Source organism: Podarcis filfolensis (assembly GCF_964270895.1).
Source record: "Podarcis filfolensis genome assembly, chromosome: 1".
NCBI classification, from domain to species: domain Eukaryota; kingdom Metazoa; phylum Chordata; class Lepidosauria; order Squamata; family Lacertidae; genus Podarcis; species Podarcis filfolensis.
The window spans coordinates 119,354,380-119,382,203 of NC_139604.1; the positions used below are offsets into that span (position 1 = coordinate 119,354,380).

Below are 27,824 nucleotides of genomic sequence, written 5' to 3' on the forward strand. Positions count from 1 at the left end.
GAATGCCTTCCTCAGGAGGGCTCACCTGGCACCTTCATTACATATGTAATAGGCACCAGGTGAAAACATTTCTCTCCAACCAGGCTGATTAACATTCTATGACTTATTAAGTGTGTTTGTGGGAGGTTTGTGGGATTATTGACTTATTTTTGTTTTATTATGCATTTTGTATTTTGTTTCTGTTGTGAACTGCCCTGGGACAAAGGGTTGTATACATTTTTATTTCATTTTAAAAAAAAAATAAGAATAGCAGATCAGAATAAAAGCTCAATAAATAGGAAGTGCTCTTTCTGCTTCTTACCTGGGGAATACTTTTTGGTTCCCCTCTCTCCTTTGCTTGCTGGTGGCCTGTTAAGATAATGAGAATTTGTGTGCTGGATTAATCTCCTTTTACGCTTTCCCGAGGAAGGCCTGAAGGGCACCAACACCAAGACCTTTGTGGCACCAATTAAGGCTTTCCTCTTGTCTCACCCCCAGACATGGCTTCCTCTGTGCACAAAATGTCCAGCCCCTGTTGGAGGATTTGTCGTGCCAAATCACAATCCTGGATTTGCATGATGTCAGGGCGGGATAGAGGGAGAAAAGGAGAAAACGGGTTGCACAACGCCAGCGGCCATAGCATGGTAGTGAGAAGGCAGGGACACTCACTAGTGGTGGTTTGTTTTGTTTTTTTTTTAAATAAATTTTTATTAGAGTTTTACAGAAAAGAAAAGTAGAAATTCTCAAAATAAGAAACCATAAGTTACAGAAAAAAGAAACACAAAAAAAATACAGAGAAAAAATCACAACTAATTAAGAAAGATTAAATTTAAACAAAGAAAAAAATAAAACAATTCCATTTTTCCCAATGACCTCAGATTCATATGCTTATGTTCTTGACCTCCTCACGCCTCCCCCCTTTTGTATTCCCATTTAGATATTTAATTCAGCAAATTCTTACCCTTTTTCAAATATTTAAGCTTTATACCATAACATATTCTATATCAATATTTTCAACCAATTATCAATGCCTTTTTTGCATAATCTTATTAACTTTTATCACTAATTACCACTTATTACCAATCCAAGCACAGTTTTAGCATTCATTAATTTTATAGTATTTCTGAAGATAGTATTTCTCACTAGTGGTGGTTTGAAACCACAGAAGTTTGAGGAAAGCAGGGATGGAGGAAATGAGGTTTTAAGCGATGGCAGAAGTCTGAGTAAACTGCCTTTATGTTATTGGCATCTGTCTTTCTCAGGAGACAATGAAGAGGTGCACCTTTGGGGGATGAAGTCAAACTGTTGGAGAATCTCATGCTCTACCAACCAAGTTAAATTGTTGACTATACTTGTTAATAAGTGGAAACACATTTCGCCCTCTCCAAAGATTAGCGTCATGTTAGGTACACTTAAAGAACCCCCTTAAATGTTCCCTACAACCGCAGCTGCTACTTTCATGAATATATATAATACATAGAGTCGTACCTTGGTTATCAACCGCTTAGTTGCTGAACAAATCGGCTCCCGAACGCCACAAATCCGGAAGTGAGTGTTCTGGTTTGCGAATGTTTTTCAGAAGCCAAACTTCCGAAGCGGCTTCTACTTGAGTGCAGGAAGCTCCTGCAGCCAATCAGAAGCTGTGCCTTGGTTTTCGAACGGTTTCGGGAGTCGAACGGACTCCCGGAACGGATTAAGGTCAAGAACCAAGGTTCCACTGTATGTTCATTTCACGTTCGATCTATTTGGAGTGAGCGGTTTGTGGCAACAGACCTGTGGCCTCTTCGTGTGCTCTCACACGAACCTGTTAAGGGTAAGCAGAGCAGGGCGACCACATATGTCCTGTGCAAAATACCATGTCTTTTTTTTTCTTTTCACAAATGGCTAAAACTGGTTGAGGTTTACTGTGGCTCTTTTTACTGGCCTTTTCAAGCGCAGGAGATGTGTCATAGGCCTGTGACTTCCTCTAGGCTTGGAAGAAACAACAAGAAGCGATGTGAAAATATGATCTTGTTATTTCGTCCACTCGCATTGGTTAACCGATAGAAAGTAGACCTGCTAGGTCTGAGTCCTCACTATAGTGGTGTGGAAAGAACCCACATTTTCAGCTGCCTCTTCCTGAACTGCAGGATTTCCTGGTTATGCTTCACTGTGGATTGCCCCTGTTGTGATAAGTGAAGTCCTGTGGTCCAATGTGTGTTCGCCTTGGAAGTGAAGACACTTCATTGTTGCAGTTACGCAGTTTTCCATGCACCTGCTGACACGACTTGTGTGGCTGGAGTGAACCCAAATGTCAAACCATCCTAGCCCCTTCAGCACTGCAGAGCTGGCTGCACTGCCTTCATATATCTCTCTCTCAGCTTTTAAAATGCCAGCACTATTTTCAGAAAGAAAGCAATATCAGCAACACAGGCAGTTTCTGTGGAGGACTTCCATGTTTCCCCACTTTGCCTTGTGGCATTTAAAGAACTACTGACCCTTTTAAAACGCAGAGATGTTCATGCAGCCACCATAGTACTGTAGCGACTGCCTCTGGGCTTCTCGAACCCCATCATTCTGCCCGGACACTGAGGTCCAGCTCTGAGGGCCTTCTGGCGGTTCCCTCACTGTGAGAAGTGAAGTTACAGGGAACCAGGCAGAGGGCCTTCCCGGTAGTGGCACCCACCTGTGGAACGCCCTCCCACCAGATGTCAAAGAAATAAACAACTATCCGGCTTTTAGAAGATATCTGAAGGCAGCCCTGTTTAGGGAAGCTTTTAATATTTGAGGAATCCTTGTTTCTTAATATTCTGCTGGAAGCAGCCCAGAGTGGCTGGGGAAACGCAGCCAGATGGGCAGGGTATAAATTTTATATATATATCTGTGCACTCGTAACTCAAAGAAGGAGCTTCCCCTTGCAACGTGTGGGTAACGCTTGCCGTTCTTCCTCCCCGAACACCCACCCTTCAGATTCTAGCAAGGGTAGGGAGATGCACAAATACTTAGGGGACCTTAAAATGTAGTTAGCCACTCACTCAGAAACCTTGCACGTGCAGAAGGGCTGTGTCTCTTTGGCAGAGCACATGATTTGCATGCAAAATGTCACAGGTTCGATCCCCAGCTGGTGGGGCCGGGAAAATCCCGTCTAAAACCCTGGAGAGCTGCTACCAATCAGTGTAGACAATACTGAGTTAGATGGGCTGATGGTATAAAGCAGCTTCCTCTGTTCCTTATTCCTATTTCTGGCCCTCTGTGGTTTGTTAAATCAGTCTCTTCAGTTCAGTATGTTAGGAAATAATGTGTCTTAAATATGAAGCCGGGAACTTGACTTATTGCGAAAGTGCTCAGAGGCTGTGTGTCCAATGTGACGGCTAATATTAGCTGCAGCTACAACAGGTTTTCTAGGATCGTCAGCTGATTAAAGAATTTATCCTGCGCCCTTTTTTACTGATTGGCCACTCATTTGTGAACCAAGTAAAGTTGAATAAATGCACAGGTTACTAAAACTTCATTACAGGTGCCGTTATAAAACATTGAAGGAAATATCGGCTGGGGAGGGCGGGATATAAATAAAATTTATTATTATTATTATATGATAACATTTCAATTAATAAACCAACGTTATTCCTTTTTTAGAGGGAAGGATAAGCTTTACAATCTTTTCCTCATTCATTCCCTGCTGTAAAGCCAAAATAGTCTCAGATAATAAATGAGCACACTAACTTGCATCACCACCATTTATTTATATTTGATTAAAAGGACCTTCCCTGTTTATTCTGCTACATGTATTTTAAAAAATAAAATAAATAGAATTTTCAGTTATACATTTCCCCCAGTAAATTATCCACCAGTGAAATAGTACATTCATCAACTTCCCTTCTCCTCCTTTTAATTTTCTCATTATTACTCCATATTCTATTCCAACCATCTAATTCCCCCCCCCCTTTACATATTAGATTATACTGTTGCATTTACCTTAATCCTGCTAGGATTTTCACTTGCTTGCAGTAATTTTCCAAGTATTCCACAAATATTTTCCATTCCTCTTTATAAACTCTGTCTTCTTGTTCACTTATTCGGCTGGTTAGACCTGCTAACTCTGCATACTCCCAACATTTTAAGCTGCCATTCTGCCTTCTTTGGGACTATCTCACCCTCCATTTTTGGGCTAACAAAATCCGAGCTACTGTAGTTGCGTACATAAATATTCTGCAACATGTTATTGGTGCAGTAATAGTGCATTAGTAGTTAATTTATATGCACAATTGTTAGGGATTTATTTTTATTTATTTTGTTATTTATTATTGTTATTTATTATTTATTATTTTATTATTTCACCACAGTTATAGCCTGCTCCATTGTATTGAAAACATTAAGATTAAAACATTGAAGACAGTTATGGTGAGAAATTTAGTGCAGCAATTTCTGGAACACCACAGATGTCCCCGTCCCTGTCTTTAGACCATTGGCCCATCTGGCCCCAGCATATATTCCACTGTGACTGGCAAGAGATTCTCCAGAGTGCCAAGTAGAGATCTACCTTTCCCAGTCCTTCCACCCAAGATCTTTGTTGCTGGAAATACCAGCATCTGAACCTGCATTCAAAACAGCGCAGTACTGCTGAGCTACTGCCAAACGTGAGGTTATGGTCTTTGCATGATGGATTCTACTTTGGTCCTTAATAATTTAGAGAATAAGAGGCACCACAGTCCCATCTCCTGCATCAGCTTGACTGGAAAGACTATGAGCTACAGCACTCTTCCACAGCTGTGACTCATTTATCACCAGATGTGCCAGCAGATGTATGGCCTCTGCTTAAACCAGCAACGCTACATCTCTTCCTCCTCTATAATGCCAGGGACTACAAAAATGCATTGCCTTGCATCATTGTACTCCAAGAATTTCCCTGCCTGCTCCTCAACTTCATTGGGGTTCAGGAAACCCGGAATTTAATGATGTAAAATGACATTGCAAAAAACTCAGGCATCCCTGGCAGAAGGAGTCAGGCTGCTGTTTTGTTTTGTTTTTTGCAGCAGTCCTATGTCTGTTGTAGCATCTCGTTCTGGCCTCTGGGTTGGAAGAGATTATTGTGCGCCAAGTGTTTCCATGTGTTCTTAGGGACTGCCTTACCCGTTCATTCCATCCCTCTCCATTAATCACACAGCACACTACAGTATCCCTATTGTTAGGATGCCGTGTTTGGGATTGTTCCAGTGGAAAACGTTACTGCAGCCATTGTTTTTGCCCATTTTGAAGCTTTGGGAGAGAAATGTGTTCTGAAAGCCCTTGTCAGCGTTTACTAAAGATGCCGTAGGTTTTCCTAGTGCAATTGCCTAGGTTCCCACCTTGCATATAAAAGAAACAAAAGCTGAATATTATTTTGAACAGGTCAGATCAAGGGTCTATTTGGTCCAGAATCCTCTTTCCAACAGTAGTTATTTCAGTTTGGAGGGCCACCTGGACTAAGTTGGTGCAAGTGTTCATTCAGTGCTCGTGACAACGCTGATAATGTCATGTGCTTTGGGGGCGCTATGCCACCCAATGGGAGTATAATTACACACGAACAGGAAGGTCTGTAGCTCAGTGGTAGAGCATCTGCTTTGCCATCAAAAGGTCTTAGGTTCAGTCCCCAGCACCTCCAGGTTGGCTAGGAGAGACTCTGTCCGAACCCCTGGAGAGTCATTGCTGTGGGTTAAACCACAGAGCCTAGGACTTGCTGATCAGAAGGTTGGCGGTTCGAATCCCTGCGACGGGGTGAACTCCCGTTGCTCGGTCCCTGCTCCTGCCAACCTAGCAGTTCGAAAGCACATCAAGTGCAAGTAGATAAATAGGTACCGCTCTGGCGGGAAGGTAAACGGTGTTTCCGTGCGCTGCTCTGGTTCTCCAGAAGCGGCTTAGTCCTGCTGGCCACATGACCCGGAAGCTGTACGCCAGCTCCCTCGGCCAATAAAGTGAGATGAGCGCCACAACCCCAGAGTCGGCCACAACTGGACCTAATGGTCAGGGGTCCCTTTACCTTTATAGAAAAGATCAAGCTAGATAGGCAAATGATCTGACTACCACATTTCATGGCAGGATGCTACTACTGCTGAGTCCTTAAAGGGAGGACTTGCATGGAACTCACTAGCATCAATGCGAGTATGAAGGAGACTTTGAAACTGGGTTGTGTGGCTTTGCATGGGACTTGACCAAGGCTTCTTGCAGAGATGAAATAGGAGAAGGCACATCTTGCATTTTCAGAGTACTGATCCGATCTGAAACCATTCCTACCCTGAGCAAACCAGGGTCCTGGGCGGAAAGTACAGTTTTGCAAATTTGAACCCAGGAACCCAGCTGGCAGATCCTCCACACAAGTAAGCTTGCTCCTACCTTGAGAAATGAGTTGTCATTAACAAAAAAAATTGATAAGGATAAACGCATTGAGGAAGAGTTTGGATTTGATATCCCACTTTATCACTACCTGAAGGAGTCTCAAAGCGGCTAACATTCTCCTTTCCCTTCCTCCCCCACAACAAACACTCTGTGAGGTGAGTGGGGCTGAGAGACTTCAGAGAAGTGTGACTAGCCCACGGTTACCCAGCAGTTTCATGTGGAGGAGCGGAGACGCGAACGCGGTTCACCAGATTACGAGTCCACCGCTCTTAACCACTACGCTACACATTCATATGTTGCACATTGAAGTTTATTTTTAAAAAGGAAGCTGGCCCACCTCGAACTATAGTTGGAAAGAGAATATTGATTGCTGAGTTTCAGTTCTACTAATATGCATGCCTGTCATTTCAGCTGAAGGGCGCAGTGTCTTCTCTTATAGACATATATTAGTTTTCAGCCTGACAAGGGGATTGTCCAGACCTCACCTTGAAACTAGTCAGGTTCAGCAGTTGTGCAAGCTAAGTGCTTCTTATTTGGTACATGAGAATGCACACTTTGCCCTTCCTGGGTATATGTAATGAATGTTATTGCCTTTTTTCCCATCGAGTGTTGCAGGTCTAGCCTGCCAAAATTGAATGGTAGGGATAAGTTTTTGAATTACACGTTCTTGATTATAGCCTTAGCAGCATTTACCAGGACGATGGTCAATTGCTCAGAAATCTTACTAATTTTATTTTTTTTATCTTCCTGATATAACACTGCAGCAGTATGAGAATTCTTCCGCTGTTCTGAACCAATTCCAGAGGGAAGGGGATGATGGCTTCTGGTCTCAGCCTGTGGAAAATGCACGGCTGCCTGCATATGGCTTGTGGAAGGGATGTCTCCTGTGGGTTGCAGAGTAAATGCTGCTGATTTGCAGCAGCTGCGTTAGAAAGATAACGCTCCCCTGCCAAAAAGAGAAAAGGCACTTCTGTTGCAGTCGGGCTTTAGAAGCTCTCCCTGTGTAGCAATCCGGAGAACTCTTTTAACGTTATGCTTCCCCGATTGTGGAAGCAGCTCGGGTTATAAGCCCTTTAAAATGAGCTAGGCATTGTGCTGCTGCTGCGGCTGCTCCTGTCTTTAGTGAAAGTATGAAACGGCCTAAGCAGATCATGCCGGCACAACTTAAAAGGTTTGCTATGCTTGAGCTGCTTCCAGGGGCTTGCACAGGCCCACCCAATCTTCTGCTCTGATTATTTACTACTGCTTCCTAGCACAAAGTGGCCTGATTGGTGTATCATCGCTTTGGTGGCATGGATAGCCAGTGAAAACCACATCTGCAGAGCCAGAACTCCACATTGCAGTGCGTCAGTTATATGGTTGGGTTGGTTCATTCCCATGCTGCCAGCCCTAATAAAGATCCAAAAGGGAACCCTAAAGCCGAATTGTGGGTTCTTCCAGACAACCTGCTTGTTTAGCATTCGTCTTAGTTTGCTTGCAAAAGGTTACACTAAGTTTGGTCTCTGTTGAGCATTTGTTCTGGTTTGCTTGCAGGGAGGTCATACGACAATTAGCATTCATCCTGAATTATACATCCTCCCATTAATCATTTTCCCACCCCATACTTTTCCATTCAATTCCCTGTCACTTCCTAACCTCAAAAAGTCTAGAGGGTTTTTTGGGATTGATCTATTGCCCCAGAGAGGGACGCGGGTGGCGCTGTGGTTTAAACCACAGAGCCTAGGACTTGCCGATCAGAAGGTCGGCTGTTCGAATCCCCGCGACGGCGTGAGCTCCTGTTGCTCGGTCCCTGCTGCTGCCAACCTAGCAGTTCGAAAACACGTCAAAGTGCAAGTAGATAAATAGGTACCGCTCCAACGGGAAGGTAAACGGCGTTTCCGTGCGCTGCTCTGGTTTTGCCAGAAGCGGCTTGGCTTAGTCATGCTGGCCACATGACCTGTGAAGCTGTACGCCGGCTCCCTCGGCCAATAAAGCGAGATGAGCGCCACAACCCCAGAGTCGGTCACGACTGGACCTAATGGTCAGGGGTCCCTTTACTTTTACCTTTATTGCCCCAGAGTGCTATAATCCACTTTAATTTCACAAAGCTACATATCCTGTACTGTATTCATTTTGGTCCCTCCCACAAAATACTGACATTGTGGAAGCAACCAAAGTGTTATGGTTATAGGTACCCAGGTGCGCTGGACATCCTGTACTTGGGTGGGGGCAGTTTTCAAGTGTGGAAATAGTAAACCTTAGCTTCTTGCATCAAGGTTTTTTTTTTTTTTAAATCTCTCTGGGCTTCCCCCTGAAATTTTGGCCACATGGATGCTGTTGCTGTTGAGTATAAGCAAGGAGGCCCTCTGAGATGCTCTGTTCAACCACCAGAAATCTTCCTGGACTGACCTGTGCCCACAACTGGTTGGTGCTGTAGTCTGTGTAATATAAGGCAATTAGGAGCATGAAGAAACTCTACTCCATACAGTGTCTGTGTTGTCGTTGGTTATAGTTTGCATAGTGGGAATATTGTCATTTGTTACAAAAGCACCCCGTGTCTCATAATGCAGGTTACACTATGGATTGTAAAGCAGTGGTGTTTCACTGGGTCAGCTGCAAGCTGTGAAATGCTAAACAAGTCCTCTGTCTACTGCTTCAACACCCTATTACTGAGACACTTCTCTCGGACCAGCTCAGCTAGGAGGAAGTGGCCTGGATCGTGGTGATGGTGGAAAACAGTGGGCTGATGAATAGTCACGACTAGGGAAGCAGCAAAAATTTGCTTCCGTGCAGTTGAATCTCTGAATTTTGCAATGCACTTCTCAAACCAAGTATTGTGTACAGAAATGCATCTGTTGGGGTAAAGTGTGCATAAAAAATGTATATATTATTGAAAATAACATACAGAAATTGTTGCCTTGCAAAAATGTGTATGTTAGACAAAATTGCATAGAAACACAGACACCCATACGTGAAATCTGCCGTAAAATGCTCGTGAAGCTTCATGAGGACTTAAAAAATGCAGACTGCTGTGGAAATATGAAGAACTGAATTTAAGATTGGAAAAAGGAGAGACTACCAGGTTTGACATATTAACTCACCCATATACACACAACCTCTTGCTTACCATTTTGGAGTCATTCCCACCACACTTTTTAAATTTTATTAAAATGCAAAATCAAGCATACAACAAAATCATAACCAAAAACAGGTATGACATATCAAAGCAGACCACTTCTTTAAAAGTGTTGACTGCATCCACTTTCTAAATCATGGGTCTGCATCCACAAGATCTAGATTGGTCCTAAGTTAGGGAGTGATACGCCAACAGCATGGTTCTGGGAAGATTTTGCAAAATAAATGACTCCTCCTTCACACTGAAAGGCAGCAGAATTGAAATGCTCTTTACAAAAGCTTGTTTTAGTGTTTATGAAACTGGCAAAAACACACTCATCCTGTCTGCTTTTGATGTCCTGCCCACACACTAATTTGGGTTGTGAAATTATTATTTTTAATGGAACATTAGCTGGTTTAATGCGCGCAAATGGGTTCTTATTGTTCCTTTGCATTCTACATTTAAATGCTTTATAATGCAATACTTCAAAACATAAATTATGAAGTTTGTAAAATATCACCATATCTCATGTCTTTGCTGCTTTGAATTTGCCAAAGACAGCCAATATTAGAACATTACACAGGGCCTTCGTAGAACTAAGATTCCAACAGATTTCCCTCAGCATATTTAGAGAGGAGATATCAGGGAATTCCCCATATGGATCGCAAATATATGAATGCAATAAGGGTAGAAGACATTACATACTATCTGCTGATTTGCCCCCTGTATACAACGCCCAGAGGAAAATCTATGCAGTGGTACCTCGGGTTAAGTACTTAATTCGTTCCGGAGGTCCATTCTTAACCTGAAACTGTTCTTAACCTGAAGCACCACTTTAGCTAATGGGGCCTGCTGTTGCCACGCCACCAGAGCATGATTTCTGTTCTCATCCTGAAGCAAAGTTCTTAACCCGAGGTACTATTTCTGGGTTAGCGGAGTCTGTAACCTGAAGCGTATGTAACCTGAAGCATATGTAACTCGAGGTACCACTGTATTGCCTGTTCTTAATTGCCATCCAGGTCGATCCTCACAGGAAGTGACAGTTGAACTTCTTGCGGATAAATATTTATACATTACACACCAGGTAGCCCAATTTTCAATGGCAGCCAAGAAGCTCCGTTTTAGCTATGTGAATGCACTGCAATTTAAATTTTAATGTTGTAAATTTCTTTTATGCTGTAAACTGCTACAGGTTACGTTGTATGATTTTAGAAGTTTTCCTTTTATTCTCTGTCGTCCGTTGTGTAGGCCTTTGGCTATCTACAGTGAAATGGACTGGTATTGATTTAGAACATTAGAACAAATAGCTATTATGGGACTACAAAATATACCGTTGTGCTAGGGTGTTACTTCTGTACTTTACTTAGCAGCCGTAAAACTCTTCCCAGAATCTGTAAGAACCAGATTGGAGGCCCTTCTTGAAACTGGGGGATTTTCTCCAACCCAGTAGAGTGACCCAGTACCAAGGACTTGAGTTGGAGATGTGATAATGGCCAGCAGTGCTTCTACATGGCAGTTCCTGCAGAGAAACTGCAAGCAGCATGGGCAAATTGAATGCCATTAGCAGAAGCCAATACAGCAGGACATTTAAAAACACACACACACACATTTAAATGTACTAAGTTGGGGAGACGGGCCCATGTCCTAGTGGAAACACGTTTCTGCATGCATATGACCACAGGTTCAATAACAACCGCCTCCAGTAAAATGATATTTGGTAGCATGCTGGACCCTGCATCTATCTGTCTGGGGTCTTAGAAAGTCTCTGGTGGTGAGAGTAGGTAATACTGGACGAACAGGATCAAGGGCCTGAAACTTTATAAGGCATATCCATATGTGCATGGATATAGAATCACAAAAATAACAAAGCTTCTTATCATTTGCTCAGCATCTTGTAATTGTGAGAGTGGGCAAATCCTATTAAGTGGCCATCTACACAAAGCGGTTTTCATCATGCAATGTAAGTCAGTGTTGTAGCAGTACTGTCCAAAGATAGCTGAGCAAGTACTGGAATGATCAACTACGAGCATAAAAAGCTTCTTTACATGAAGTTGGACAATTGGTCCAACTAATCTAGTATTATCTGCATCAAGAGCTGTTCGACAATGGAATGGACTCCCTTGGGATTTTGTGGACTCAACGTACTTCATTGGAGGTTTTAAGCAGATGTTGGATGGCCATCTGTCCTGGATGCTTTAGTTGAGATTCTTGCATTGCTGTGGGTAGGCTGAGATGGCTCTCAGGGTCCCTTCCAGCTCTACAATTCTATGATTCTATGATTCTTATAAGGAAGGAGATCCTATCCTTTCAACTGTTGTTAGACTCCAGCTCCCATCTGCTCAAGCCAATGTACCCAAGGGTCAGGCATGATCAGAGTTGGAATCCAGTGACATCCATAGGGCCATAGGTTCCCCATCCCTGATTTACATCAACTAGTTTCATACAAGGGGATGCGGGTGGCGCTGTGGTCTAAACCACTGAGCCTAGGGCTTGCTGATCAGAAGGTCGGCGGTTCGAATCCCCACGACAGAGTGAGCTCCTGTTGTTCGGTCCCAGCTCCTGCCCACCTAGCGGTTCAAAAGCACATCAAAGTGCAAGTAGATAAATAGGTACCGCTCCAGCGGGAAGGTAAACAGCATTTCCGTGCGCTGCTCTGGTTTGCCAGAAGCGGCTTAGTCATTCATGTTGGCCACATGACCTGGAAGCTGTCTGCGGACAAATGCCAGCTCCCTCGGGCTATAGAGCGAGATGAGTGCTGCAACCCCAGAGTTGTCCGGGACTGGACTTAACTTTCAGGGGTACCTTTACCTTTACCTTTAATTTCATACAAAGATTCAGACAGAAGCTTTTCCCAGCTGTACCTGCATGTGGTCTGTCACTGAACAGCAGCCCCTGTCCCCACAGCAAACAGCTGTAGCACTCTGGAATATAAAATGTTTTAATAAAATGTCAAAGTAGTATTGTTATTTCTCTATCTCTCGGACTATAAGATGTGTCACGGATCCTATGCCTTCCATTGCCTTTTGTTAATGCTTTTCATTTGCTTTCTTTGCAGTGAACAGAGTATTTGCCAAGCCCGGGCGTCAGTTATGGTCTACGACGATACCAGTAAGAAATGGGTGCCAATAAAGCCCGGCCAACAAGGCTTCAGCCGAATCAACATCTACCACAACACTGCCAGTAACACATTTAGAGTAGTCGGAGTTAAACTACAAGATCAGCAAGTGAGTAACTGTGGCTTCTTGCAATTTCCTGTCTGTATGTTTTAAAATAAAAACCAATAAGCAGGGCCTGTGGTTTTGTGCTTTAAAAAAACAACCCCCAAACCGATAGATGATAGATATAGATAGATAGATAGATGATAGATAGATAGATGATAGATAAATAGTCCCGCCTTGAAGCCTGTAGCCAGAATACATTATGTACGCTGAGCGTAGATTTACAGAAGTCTGCAAAAATCCAAATTATCTTTCCAAAGGCTGAAAAAACCTATGAAAACAAAAAGGAAACTATTTTTTCTGAAGGAGGAAAGGATGATGAGTATTATCACAGAATACCTACTCATTGGCTAACACTGGGGTGGCGGACACATGATAGCACATTCCTCCTACCTCCAAATCCTGAAATACCCCTCCCAGAGCTACAATTCTCAGCACCTTTAAACTCTAGTTTCCATGATAATTGGGGGTCTGGAATGTGCTGTATGGTATGTATGCAGGCTTAAACTGCACTGGATTTTTTATTTTAAAAAATGCCCAGATGGCTACACTGTGTGCTTTCCACTTATCTCTCATCAGCTTGTGGTAAATAACACAGACTGTGTAACATTCCACTTTTCTGTCCCCTCTGAGGGTTTGGTGAGTGGCTGGAAAGAGCGCCCACCCCAAATCTTTCTATTTGTATAAGAGAGACGAAATCAGTATTTTAAAAGCCAGAGAAGTGTCTTCATCTGATTACAGTAGAATGAAGGGAGAGCTTTGGGGCTTTAAATTGAAACCGCTGAGTGTGTATTTTTAAATCTGCCGTTTCATTGGCTCCGACTACTTAAGCCCCCCGGTTCTGATAATCTTACATGTGTGACCTCATCATAGTTCACGAGCTTTGTATATTTGCGGTGGCTCCCAATTTTTATTGTAGACTATATGACTCGAATGGGTGGATGCAATTTGCCACGGTCAACGTTGTAATTACGGGCGAAGCGGAATAGGCGCCATTTTAATGAGGTTCTACTCAGAACATCCTGGTATTCGGAAATGAGGTTCACAACTACTACAAAGAGTGTGCCCCCCCCCCCCCGATGCAGGGAGCCTGTTCTGCATATTTATTTATTTATTTGTTTGTTTCATAAAATTTATACACCTCTTGATTGTAGAAAAAAACTGTACATTAGGTTCCTGAGGAATATGGAACCTAGAGCATAGAACAGACTCCTCACTTCCGGCCTTCTGGAACCAATACATGGGGTGTAGCTCAGGCCCAGAATAAGCAAGGAATGGTTAAGCAAAATCTGGGGGTGCTTCACAAATGATTAAACTGACAAATAATTTTAGGGAGAGTTTTCTTTGTATTTATAATGCTTATCCTGTTAAATGTGTCTACTTACAACATTTTTAACGTGTGTGTATCGCTTAAATATGAGTAAAACACAGTTTTTTATTCATGTTTAACTTTTATTTGTTTATTAGATTTATATACCGCCCTTCATCAAAAGAACTCAGGGGGGGTTCACGAGATAAAAACACAAGATTAAAAACGCAAATAAATAGTTAAAAGGAAAACAAGAAAACAGTAGCCCCCTCCCTCTCACAAACACATTTAAAAGGCTGAAGGATGTTAATCAGCCAGAGGCCCAGTTGAAGAGGAATATTTTCTCCTGGTGCCTTAAAATGTATAATGAAGGCGGCAGCCGAACCTCCCTGAGGAGAGTGTTCCCCAAATGGGGAGCCACTTCAGAAAGGGCCTCAGGGGATGAACACAGAGTCTGGGTCAGTTTATATGGGGAGAGGTGGTCCTCAAGGCCCCGTTAAGCAATAACAAAAAAACTATTTACATGGGCAATAGCGTGGAGAGAGAAAACAGCCTCCCCACTTCATGGAAGATGGCTAGGCCGGGGCAACAGGGGTGTGATGAAGGAAATGGCAGCCCCCCACATCACCCCCCCCAATTAGAATTGTATGAGGGCCTTAATGTGCGATTAGAGTGAGGGATAAAACTAAATTTCATGATGTCTTTTGTTGTTGTTGTTGCTCTCTGATATAAAAGCATATGAGGTATTAATACGAGGAAGGGGGTGAGGAGACAGGTCCCTCCCCTGCAACTGCTTTTACGTAACACCGATGGACGAGGTTTCTAAAAGAAAGAAGAAGACACCGTGGTCCTTTCCCCTCCTGCAGCAGTCACTGATTTTCTCCCTTCCTTCCATTCTTTCTTGTCCCCTTTAGTATTCATCTTCCCCACTTTATATTTCAGGTAGTGATCAATTATTCAATTGTGAAAGGACTAAAGTACAACCAGGCGACGCCAACATTCCATCAGTGGCGCGATGCGCGGCAGGTCTATGGGCTGAACTTTGCCAGCAAGGAGGAGGCGACCACGTTCTCAAACGCCATGCTGTTTGCCCTGAATATCATGAACTCTCTGCAAGATGGAGGTAAGGAAGGCTGGCAGTCATCTGCCTCCCTTTTCCTCTTCTTTCTTACCTGTCTGCCTTCTTGCCATGACAGTGCTTTGCTGGACATATTTTTGTTTTTTTGCTGCGTTCTTAGCGCAGGATCTATTTTCCGCTCCAAAGCAAGTAAGGGTAGAGAAGATGGGTGCCTTGGTTTTTAGAGTACATATTAAAAGGTGCATTCCGCCCCGTTTTGGGGCATGCTCTTGTAAGATTCTGGAAGATTTCAGGGTTGCACAGCCCGAATGGCTTAAAACCAGCTGTGGAAGTTGCGCACACTTCCGTTATGCAATTGTGGTACAGTTTGCAGTGCTGGGAGTAAAGTCAGTCTCGCCGTGTGAATGGCAAAGCCAAGTGGCTGCTCTTTGCCCAAACATAAAGGGGAAACTTCAGGCTGCCATTGAAACAATAATCAAGGAATTTACTCCTTTCACGGACAAAAGCAGGGCTGTGGGACAGTTATGGCAGCCTGCCAACCTCTTTCATGTTATATTTCTCTTCGGGGTTCATATGAAATGACTTGGTTATTGCCTTTGACATGTGTGCTCCAGAGCTGTAAAGCCATTGCACAAACTTTTATTACAATGTCTGACCACCCGAGATGGAGGTCCGTTTGTGCGGCAAAAAAAGAAAAACACTTCTGGGCAATAGAATTCTGCTGTCCCCAGTATAAGAGGCTATAAGATGACACACACACCCAGTTTTGCAGGGCTGATGTGCAGTTATATATGAACAGCACGGAAGACTTCACATCTTGGCTAACCACTTCAGCTGCAGCCAAAAACAGCATCTTTGGACACTTGGAGTCAAAGAGATTCTTGCTGTGAACGTGATCTTTAAGCTGTTCCATTTTCCCAATAAAAACTGCACATACCTCTGGCAGCTGTTTCATCCACAGGGGGGAAATACCTCCTGTGTGGAAAACTGCAACCTGGGCTGGCAGTTTTAGTTAGTAAAACAGTACAGAGGGAAAGTATAAAATGCCCTGTCCTTCACTGCTGCAAGGATATTTGTTGCAATTCATTTTTTTTTAATGCACACAACACTGGGAGATGCAGTAATGGTCCTTGTTACTTGAAAAGCTGAATGCAAGGTTTGGGTGACTCAAGTACAGCTGTGTGTCTTCTGGTGCTGATTGTAGGGTGATTTATTTACAAAGGAGCAGTCTGATCATAATTAGTGTTGGGGAGAAATGTGGTTAAGTTCATACCTTACTTAAGTAACGATTCCTAAAGCAACAGATAAATGAGTAGGCTGCCATCCTTTGAAATTTGCATTTTTCTGAATTTTGCAGTGCAGTTCTCTAGCCAAGCTATGCGCACAAGAATGCACATTTGTATATATGTAAATGTATATATTGGTGAAAGTAGCATACAAAAGTGCATGATATTAAGGAAAATGTCTTGCAAAAAAATACAGATATTGGGCAAAATAACATACATAAAATTGTATATTAGGAGAAATTCACATTAGGAGAATTTCAGTAAGGACTTTGAAAAAATGCAAAGGTGTGGAGAAATATGGAGAACTAAAATGAGGAGCAGCGAGCAACTGGAATTGACATCTCTAATCATAGTATTTATTGCTTAATTTATTTCGAGTTGCTTTCCAGGGTGCCTTGTTTGTCTTCTTTCTCATGACATTTCAGTAGTTAATTCTGAAAACTAAAATTGAGCTTGCTTGCTCTCTCTCTCTCTTTAGATACGTAATTTGCTGGTATTCTGTGACTGCTTAACAGCATGAAAAATGCAAAACTTAGATAGATATTAGCCTAAAAATTTTAAGCATGCTAATTTGGAAGCCAAGCCCCAATTAAATCAGTAGGACCCAGGTTGAAGTAAACTTGTTTAGGTCTGTAGCTTTATGAACCTCATGAAAGTTTATATGTTAAAGCCAAGGCTCAGGTTTCCCCAAGTCTATTTACACTTGGCTGCAAACATTGACCCGGCTGCCTCCCACAGTGGAAGAGCCTATGTACACTATGTGGCTTCTAGTAACATGACCCTGTAAGCCCCAAAGTCTTACATTCTGGACATCGGCATATGCTCTTAAATGCTATGTAGACTGTATTAAAAGTTCTGTATCATGTGTTCAGGTGATTGGCTGCGGGAGGTTTGTGCCACAGGCATAAGAAGACTGGTTTCCAGTTGAATGGCAGAAGGTTAACTCAGGTAGCTGCAGTTAAGTTCCCACGTCTCCTCCATAGGCTTCGGAGAGGATCCCATATCATATGTGCCAGCCACTTACAGTGCAATGCTGGCACACTGCCCATTCTGTCCTTGCAAGAACCCTACGAGATGGTAGATTTGAGAGGGATCGGCTGGTCCAAGCAGTGCCATATCTAACCATAGCTGTTCTTGGTGCACATCATAGATATTGTGTGCCTCCTGTTGCCGTTGGTGTATAAACTATGAGCAGTAAAACTAAAAATGAAGTTTGAAGGACAGTCTCGTTTTTTTAATGGGTAATCACAATATGCATAAACTCTTTAAATGTTCCTCTTCAAGCAGGCCTTTGCCTGATTGACATCCCATGCCCTTTTAAATGTGTTTTGGGAGGGGGAATTATTGGTTTGTTGTTCTTACTTTGTTATTAATTTTGTGGTTTTTATATTGTAATTTTGTGTTCTGAACCATCCTGAGATCTACAGATGAAGGGTGGTATACAAATTTAATCAATCAATCAAAATAACAGTGTTATAGAAATAGGGAGGGGTCCCCCTAAACACTAGGAACAAATAAATACTAGGATTTTGATTGGGATATGGATTAAAAAAACTAACTGCAGAGCTGTGCTAGACAGGGAATTCCTGGCTGGCTGAGGGAAGAGCAGACTGTTGGCATTACAATAGAGAGCCATTGAGGGTCGTCAACAAGGCAACAAGGAACTTCTTGTCTCAGGTGTGACCAGAGACTGGAGATTTGGAAGGCTGCCAGGGTCACTGCTCTGGCGGAGAGCAAGGTGCTTCTGGGAAGAAGGAGAATGAAGTAGGGGGGAGATCCATCTTAGAGAGGGAGACAAAAGGGTCTCCTGCACTGCTATGGACCATGCAGTAAGATCTGGACTTCCTCCATGCAAACTGAAGGTGTAAATAGGCGAATAAATCCTGTTTCTTAAAACACGACAGTTTCAGCCATGTCTTCTATTCTCCAAAGGGAGACAGACCCTGTGTGTGTGCCTGTGGCCCCATGCACTGTGGCCACAGTTTGGCGTAGAGAGAGGTCAGGTACTGGTCTTTTGCGATGATGATGATGATGATGATATATATGATACGATAATCTTTATTGTCATCGTCCCATACAGAACAACGAAATTGAAAAAATCTACATCAGACATTCAAAAACCAACAAGCCTGCTATCCCAGCTATCCTAGCCTGTTTAACCCCCTAAAAACTCTGATACCCCATAATTAAATACAATATACTCCCATAGAGAATACCTTACACTGCGTTTAAAACCAAAATCACATTTGGATAGAAACTGTTTCTCAGGCGGCTAGTCCTAGTCTTTATAACCCTGTACTGTACCTTCTTCCAGAAGGCAGAAGCTGAAAAAAATCATTTCCGGGGTGCGCACTATCCTGCACTATCTCTGCAGCTTTCTTATGACCTGGAAGCATAGATTTGATCCAGGGTGGGAAGAGTGCACCCAGATTATTCTCTCTGCAGTCTTTACAACCCTAGACAGCATTGCTTTTTCCCTGACCGTGCAGCTCCCAAACCGCACACACAGACTATAAGTTAATGCACTCTCAACAGTACAATGGTAAATTGCCATCCACAGGTCCTTTGAGAGATTATTTTTCTGGAGGATTCTCGGAAATATAACCTCTGCTGTGCTCTCTTCATCGGGTCTTTGCTGTCTTCTCCCCAGGTTAGGTCATCTCTCAACTCCATTCCCGGAAATTGAAACACTGAGATATGTTGTACAATGAAAACCATAATGTTTGTTTAACATCAATGATAGCAGCTAGTCAGACACAACACAGAGAGATTTGGTGCCTTAGCTACACCCCTGGGTCCAGGGTCACCAGCCATGACAGAGAAGGGATTTGAATTTTGGCTTCCAAGTCTGATACACCACATTGGACTCTTCATGAACTCCCCCAAACATGGAAGTTTATATAGTTAGGACTGTGAGCTTGGAAGTACCTGATTTGAATATCATCCCAGTTATGAACTCACCAGTTAGCATGCCACCGCTGTCTGAATTAGTTCCCACCATCTATATTTTGGGAGGGGGGGGAGATATTCATGGTCTGACATACATTGTCATCATCACTGTTTCTATTTATTAGTCTCCTGCTACGTAAGGAGTCTCTAAATGACGTGATTTTTACAAGCTAGAGATAGATAATTTCACTTATAAAAAAGAAACTCTACCATGGCTATTGCTTTCAAAATAATTATTGTCTTTTGAAAGGAGGAAGGCGCTTAACAGCTCTTTGTTCTCAAACCAGAGTGTATTTTCAGAGCGCCGTAAGCCTCTTTGTGAGGGCAGCGTGCCCTGAAAGGCAGGTTTAAGAATCTTTTTAATAAATAAACAAACTGCAGGCAAGTTATAATTTAGGAACAGACAGTTTGCCCCCTAAAATTCTCTACAAGGAAAGTTTCCAGAAGCATAGCCGTACTTGAGTCTGTTACAACAAAACCTAAAAGGGATCTAGTTGCATGTTAAAAGGTTTATTCTGGCATCTTGCTTTTGTAGACAGTCCTCAACTGGCAGATGTAACAGCACAGAAACAAGCATGTCCACACAGACACGTATTTTATATGAGAGAAAAGCCATCTCAGAACTTGTAGTCCTCCTCCTGCCTGTATCCCATCATTACTGAATTTGAAGCCTAGGGAATGTAGTTTCTTAAGGGTGCTAGGAATTCTGGTTCTCTGATGGGTAATTCTGGTTCATGATATTGAGGTGAGGGTGGAGAAATTTGCTCAAAATGTACTTAAAATGTATGGTCTGTGTGCACAGTCAAAGATAAGACAAAGTTTTTACTTTGTTACGTTGAATGTGAATTCCAGATAGGAGTTTCATTACGGGTCCTTATTGTGATTCTCAAAACCAGTTCCTTTGAGTTAAATACAAAGTTCTTTCACAAATGCATAGACATACATCTCTCTCTCTCCCCCCCCCCAATTTTCCTAGAAAAGAGGAGTGAGTGCTGTCTAAAAGAAATGGAAAGACAACCTACAAAGTAAGCCGTAATGTTGGCAGTTCAAACAGAACACTGGAGAAAAAGTAAACATATCAAATTGGTGTCTTGAGTTTCTTGGAATATTCTTGGGTGTCCTATTTTTAACATTGGTTTGTTTCATAAAACTGGCTTGTCCACCCATAATGTTTAGGCATTTGCGAGGCCTACAGTAGTTCAGTCAAGTCTTTGGCATCATCACTCTGCCTGCTTACTTAACTCAAACACCCACTTGTATGACCTAAATTGATCAGTTGGGTGGACTGGGGTAGCGGGAGGAATTCTTAGCACTCGGCGTGCTTTCAATAGAGCCTGTTTGTTTTAACTGCAGAGGAACTTTTTGGAAACAGCGTGTGCTTAGGGTGACACGCCAGCCTTAAATTTAGAATGCTAAAAGAGGGCAGCGCTGCGCAGTTTTTTCAGTGACTGAAAACGTCTCTGTCAGTTTTTAGCTTTTTTAAATTACAGGCATCATAGGCTTACAATTTCTCCAAATAAATAGCCACGCAATGGGAATGCCTTAAATTAGTTTGTTGTACCGTGGATATGCTATCTTTTTATTTTTATTTTCCACCTCAGAACAAAGTCTGTGTTTTGTTAGCTCATGTCCAACATGAAACAATTTAGGCTGTACAAATAAAGCTTACCGTAAGTTAAAGCAACATAATCATTTTCCCCTGCTTGTGAGCTTCCCATTGCGACATCTGGTTTGCCACTGTGAGAACAGGATGCTTGAGTAGATAATCCAGCTGGCATGATCCAGCAGAGCTCTTCTGATGTTCCTATCTAAGGGTCTTCTTGTTAGACAATTTTACTGGGTTTTCTTGCTGGCCTGTACTGAGGGCAGGGGGAGAGACTGTAATAAAGCCTAGGGCTTGTTTTTCTTTCCCACAGAACACAGTGTAATGTTATGGCATTCAACCTCGAGGTCACAAAAATCCTAAGGAAAAGGCCCTGGTTTTTTTCCTTGTCGCTATTTTGTGGGTGAAGGGGATTAAGACACATATCATGAATTTTAAAGGTAAAGGGACCCCTGACCATTAAGGTCCAGTCGCAGACGACTCTGGAGTTGCAGCGCTCATCTCGCTCTACTGGCTGAGGGAGCCGGCGTACAGCTTCTGGGTCATGTGGCTAGCATGACTAAGCCACTTCTGGCGAACCAGAGCAGCGCACGGAAACGCCGTTTACCTTCCCGCCGGAGCGGTACCTATTTATCTACTTGCACTTTGACGTGCTTTCAAACTGCTAGGTTGGCAGGAGCAGGGACCGAGCAACGGGAGCTCACCCCATTGTGGGGATTCGAACCGCCGTCCTTCTGATCGGCAAGTCCTAGGCTCTGTGGTTTAACCCACAGCGCCACCTGCGTCCCTACCATGAATTTAGGTTTGCACAATTAATGCAGATTGAAGTGGATTAGTACTGCAAATCCACTTTTAAAAAATAAAATAAACAGACTTTTTGCAGTTAGGAAAGTGACAAGGAAATCCTTTTTAAAAAACTGCAGGTTGAAAGAATGATTAATGGGGTGGTGAGTAAATCAGAAAAGATTGTTCAGTAAAGACCAGATATAGTTTAAACCTGTAAACTTTGCAAAAGCAAATTAGGGTGAATGCTCAAGAAACACATTAAGTGGTCAAACTTAATTATAATTTATAATTTATAATTTATAATTTATAATTTATAATTTATAATTTATAATTTATAATTTATAATTTATAATTTATAATTTATAATTTATAATTTATAATTTATAATTTATAATTTATATAAAATTTATAAATTATAAATTATAAATGATTGTTTTATGTAGGGTTGACAGTGGTCAAAACTCCAGGTAGTCTCTCCATTTTTATTTGAGCTACAGTGATGTCTCTCTCTCTCTGTATCTATCAATCTGCAGCATTGTCCTAAATAGAACATCTTTTTGATGTGAATCTAGAAACCCCAAGACCAATTTCCACCCCCATGATATCACCGTTTCTTTTTTTTTGCATTAACCATTCATTGAGAGGCATATGGAAATGTTACAATGCAGAGTGCGATCTAGAGACACCCTGTATTAGGCAGGCGTCAGGAGTTTGACTTAAGAATATAAGAGCCTTGCTCTATCACAACTTCTACAATTATAACAGCAATCAAAGTGAATTCCCTTTAATGGCACTAATATCCCAATAACTGTACGAAAGTAGAGGGGATTTATTATTTTTTTGGCTCTGCCTTACTTATTTTTAATTGCAAACTTTCCACTTAATTTCTTAGAATTCAGAAGAGATCTGGGTGGAATTGACTAGACCAGAGTATCTTTTGGTCTAGTTAATTTCAGCCATAACACAAGCCGTGCTTATCAGTCGTGCTGGTTCCACTTTTGAAGGTCTTACTTTAGCTTTTCCTTGAAGTGCTAAGGCAGTCTGCAAAACAAGACGTTGTGGTGAAACACAGGAAATAAACGTACGCAGCACAGGCAAAGCCCAGCTATGCAACATTGCCTCCAAGTGTCTGAAAAGCTTTAATATTTGCACAGTATTTAGTGGCAGTTTGGATGCAATTAAGACAGGATGAAAGAGTAGTATTTCGCGAAAAGATCAAAACACTTATTAGCTGATGTCAGGAGCCAAATGATCACAAGCCAAGAAATTAGGGACATCAGAGGTTTTGTTTTTAAGCAACTGATTAATTCTGGCTTACTTTATTTATGATAGTTCTCTTTTTGGCAGTATTTACAAGTAGGCACCGTAACCAGTAATACTAGAGAATCGTGGCAGGAAATGAAATTTATATATATATTAAAAAGAGGGTAGCATGGAAGGGTACAGCACAAAAGGAAAGAGAAATAAGGAAACCGAGAAACACAGACTCACACAAAACCCAAGAGATACATGCAACAAAATGTTGCAGAATGTTAAAATATCAGGTTCAGCGTTCATCTTGCTGTGCTGAAATGTTTCTTGAATTTGAGTGGACAGATTCTCTTCCAGTTGTCTTTAGGGGTATGTGGCAGGGAATATTTACTTATTTTTATTACATAAAATTCATTATACCTCTTTATTGTAAGGAACCTTAAAGCAGTTTACAAAAAGACCAAATTATTATTATTATTATTATTAATAATAATAATAATAATAATAATAATAGTAAAAACAATTAAAAGCAACTATTAAAATATTCAAAAAAGATAAAAATTGATAAACTGAAAACCAAATACAAGTCCACATTCTACTTATCTGGGCAAGCGAGTCTAAACAAAAATGTTTTTAGCAGGTGCCAAAAAGAGTACAATGAAGAAGGTTCCTGCTTGGTATCAATAGGCAGGGAGTTCCAAAGTTTAGGTACTGGCACACAAAAAATATTACAATACAGAATGGGTATTATGGGACACCTGTAACGGATCCACAGATCAAATGTGGTCAAGTGGATATATATGGGATTAAGGTGATCACAACACATAATCTAGAACAGGGGTCAGCAAACTTACCGCGCCTTGGGCTGGTGTATCCAGCACCAATTGCGGGGCGGGCCAGAAGGCGGGGGAGCATGTGCCCATACGTGTGCACACATGCTATTTCCAGTGCACTTCCGGGTCGGAGGAGCACCAGAAATAGCTTATGCGCATGTGCATGGGCCTCCTCTGACCCGGATGTGTACCAGAAATAACACTTGCGCATGCGCAATAATGCTTACACAAGCTATTTTCGGTGCTCCTCCAACCCGGAAGTGGGCAGCCGCACAGTGCAGCGCCGGTAAGAGCGGGTGGCGGGGGTCTCCATGGGCCGGATAAACGAGTCCTTCGGGCCTTATCCGGCCCACAAGCCTTAGTTTGGGGACCCCTGATCTAGAATGTTCACTGTTCCTGTTTAGAAATGCAAAAGGAAAATAATTGTCACTTTGAAGCACATTTTTAAAAAATGCAATAGCTTTTAGGGAAGCTTCTTGAAGTTTTCTCCACACTGACAAAAATATTCTTCAGAAACCAAGGTTTTGTCTGTTTTTCTAAGAGAGAGGGAGAGAATTAAAAGGGCTTGAGTAAAGCCAGTGGAGAGAATAGATTAGTGTTGCCTTGAGATTGTCAGCATTGTGTGGGGGGATTTGATTGTATGCTGGAAATTTAGGTTTGTGGATTAAATAACTCTGGCACAACAAATCTTTAAAAAATTGACTCTTCATGTTGGGAAATTGACGGGGGAATGCACTAAAAGTGTAGGACAAGCGATTGATGGGAAGACTGCTACTGACCCAAATTTTGAAGACTGTGCATTAGTTAGGAGACTTTAAAGAACTCCACACAAATGAATCAGAATGAATGCTCCTTGTTGTATAATGTCTCCACAAATAGCTCAGCTGGTAGACCACAAGGCACTTAATTTCAGGGTTGTGGGTTTGAACCCCATGTCGGGCAAAAGTTCCCTGCATTTCAAGGGGTTGGACTGGATGACCCCTGTGTTCCTTCCAGCTCTGTGATTCTCTGAAATTAGAATGAAGAACAGGCATTGTATAACTTCCATGCGTATTAAGGTTGTCAGCTCAGACATTCTCCCCAGAGGGCTGTGTAAGACCAACGGTTTCAAATGTCACTGAGAGGTCAAGGAGAACAAACAGGGACACACACAAACACACACCTGTCCCAACATAGGTCATAATACAGGGCGACCAAGGCAGCCTTACTCCCCCACACCAGGCCTGAAATGGATCTAGAAAATCAGTCTCATCCAGGAGTGTTTGGAATTGCACCTTAATATAATTCCATGTGTGACTCTCCATTACACCTTGCAACAGAAAGCTTGAAAGCTCCTTCTTTATAGTTACCTTTAGCCACGTACACATCGCCCTAATATCCCCCCACCCCAAAAGGGCACAGGTTTGCATAGAATTAGCATATGCTGATTTAACTATTGTTGTTGTTGTTGTTGTTTAGTCGATTAGAATCATAGAATCATAGAGTTGGAAGAGACCACAAGGGCCATCGAGTCCAACCCCCTGCCAAGCAGGAAACACCATCAGAGCACTCCTGACATATGATTGTCAAGCCTCTGCTTAAAGACCTCCAAAGAAGGAGACTCCACCACACTCCTTGGCAGCAAATTCCACTGTCGAACAGCTCTTACTGTCAGGAAGTTCTTCCTAATGTTTAGGTGGATTAGTCGTGTCCGACTCTTCATGACCCCATGGACCAGAGCATGCCAGGCACTCCTGTCTTCCACTGCCTCCCACAGTTTGGTCAAACTCATTCTGGTAGCTTCGAGAACACTGTCCAACCATCTCGTCCTCTGTCGTCCCCTTCTCCTTGTGCCCTCCATCTTTCCCAACATCAGAGTTTTTTCTAGAGAATCTCTTCTCATGAGGTGGCCAAAGTATTTGAGCTTCAGCTTCAGAATCTGCCCTTCCAGTGAGCACTCAGGGCTGATTTCCTTAAGAATGGATAGGTTTGATCTTTTTGCAGTCCATGGGACTCTCAAGAGTCTCCTCCGTGAATTTAGAAATAAATACTGTAATTTAAATAGAAACATGGCGCATCTTGCAATAATTGGGAAGGCAGTGTGTCTACTCAGTCTGTACTCCAAGTGTAAACTGTTGATGGGCAACTTCAAGGTCCAATTGCTCGCCCTTGTTAGAGTTCCTGATCCCTGGACAGGACAGGACAGCCCTTCAAATAGAGGAGTGTCCTCTGCAAAGCTGGGCAACATGGCCACCCTAAATTCAGTAGTCTTTCTCTCTTACTTTAGTAGCACATTCAGAAGGGGTGGCAGAATCATCTTTTGGGTTCTAGTTCCTGAAACCCATTTGGAAGAGTCGCTCTTTCAAAGCATGTAGCACATTCAGGAATGAATGAATAGCAGGCCTCCCTGGCTGTTATCTGCAGTTTAATCTGATCTGCTGAGTTTCTGAGTTACATCTTTGGCTCAGCCTGTGGGAAGCTCGCTTGTGCATTCATCAGATGTGTAATTTCCTTCAGCCTAAGAGGGATTGTTCTCACTAATAGGCTTGATTTTCAAATCCACTTCAGTTTTATCTGGGCTTCCTATTGGCCTGATTTCAACAGCAGCACTTTGATAATCAATATCTTCTGTTGCTCTCTAGGAAGAGATGACTTCATTCCATTTAGGCACGAGAATGAGTCGAAAATAATAAATGATAATGCCCTCCCCCTTTTTACCCCCTTTTGGTTTACTTTCCTTTTGTCTCTGTGCATGAATCAGTGGCTTTCTGCCCCTTATTTGTTCCTATAATTGAAATTTCCTGACTTTCGGTAGGTTGAATTAGTTCTTGTTACTGCTTCTGTAAGTTGACATGATACCTACCACTGTGCCCTGGTGGGGAGGGGAGAGAACCCCACTTTAAAACTAGGTTTCCCATAGTGGTTGGGGAGCAGGTTGTGACCATACACCCTGCAAACCAATTCTTTCTTTGCTAAAGAGATATAACAATCCAGGTTCTCAGAACAATCTGCTATTGAATGCTGAGTGCTAACACACCTGAATGCCGGAATTTGATGCAAGCCATACATTATTCAGCTGCTAATGGCTTGATATGTTGTTGTTGTTGTTGTTGTTTAAAAAGCATGAAAATTTGTACAATAATAGTTGTTCAGCTCAGCGGCATACATGTACAGTGGTACCTTGGGTTAAGTACTTAATTCATTCTGGAGGTCCGTACTTAACCTGAAACTGTTCTTAACCTGAAGCACCACTTTAGCTAATGGGGCCTGCTGCCGCGCTACCGGACCACGATTTCTGTTCTCAACCTGAAGCAAAGTTCTTAACCTGAAGCACTATTTCTGGGTTAGCGGAGTCTGTAACCTGAAGCGTATGTAACCTGAAGCGTATGTAACCTGAAGTACCACTGTACAATGGCAAGTTATGTTGCTGAAATAGGATCTGGAATACGTTTAGCCAGTATTCAGTTGATGAAAGTTGTCTATTTTAGAATCTTAGGTGCCAGCAAGACAAACTGACCTGTCATGAATGCATTTTTTGGCTATCATTTGACAACCCTGTTACTGACTTCTGCCAGGCTGGAACTTGTGACTCAGGAATGAAAAGCTTCCTGCCCTATTGCTCATCGGCACAAATCTGGCTAGTGCTATTGCTTTCGGTATGGTGGTGTGTGTGTTTGGTATAGCATGCACATTCGCAAAGACAGGGCCCGTGTATATCTATTGCAACAATTAGGATGGAACAAATGAAGCAATTGTCCACCAAATGGGCAGAATTAAAACATGCTTAGCTCTCTTGTACTGAAAGCAATGGGATATGAATGTGTTTCATATTTTCCTGGATCTTGCCTGTTGTTTTTTTCCTAACTGCTGCTTTTATTCCATTCTAGCTAAAGCAATATTTGCTTTACTGGCTGTTATGTTGATTGGGGATGCGTAAGCGGTACTTAATTAATCATTTACATTAGTCTTAAAGCACATGATTTCCCCCCCCCCCAAATAATCCTTTGAACCTGGCGCAGTACCACAGTTCCCAGGATCCTTTAGGGAAAGCTATGCGCTTTAAATGCGCTATAAATGCCCTACTTACTATGGTGGAACAACTGCTTTG

The 27,824-nt window shown here is 42.4% G+C and overlaps 1 protein-coding gene across 24 annotated transcripts in view; it reads left to right on the forward strand.

Moving 5' to 3' along the window:
* The window catches only part of EVL (Enah/Vasp-like), a 141,696-nt gene that overhangs the window by 62,761 nt on the left and 51,111 nt on the right, over positions 1-27,824 (forward strand). For all 24 annotated transcript variants that reach the window (XM_083613075.1, XM_083613049.1, XM_083613050.1 and 21 more), the window contains 2 exons: positions 12,480-12,648; positions 14,894-15,074. In XM_083613075.1, the coding sequence (XP_083469201.1) occupies positions 12,480-12,648; positions 14,894-15,074 (350 nt within the window). The remainder of the gene's footprint in view (positions 1-12,479; positions 12,649-14,893; positions 15,075-27,824) is intronic.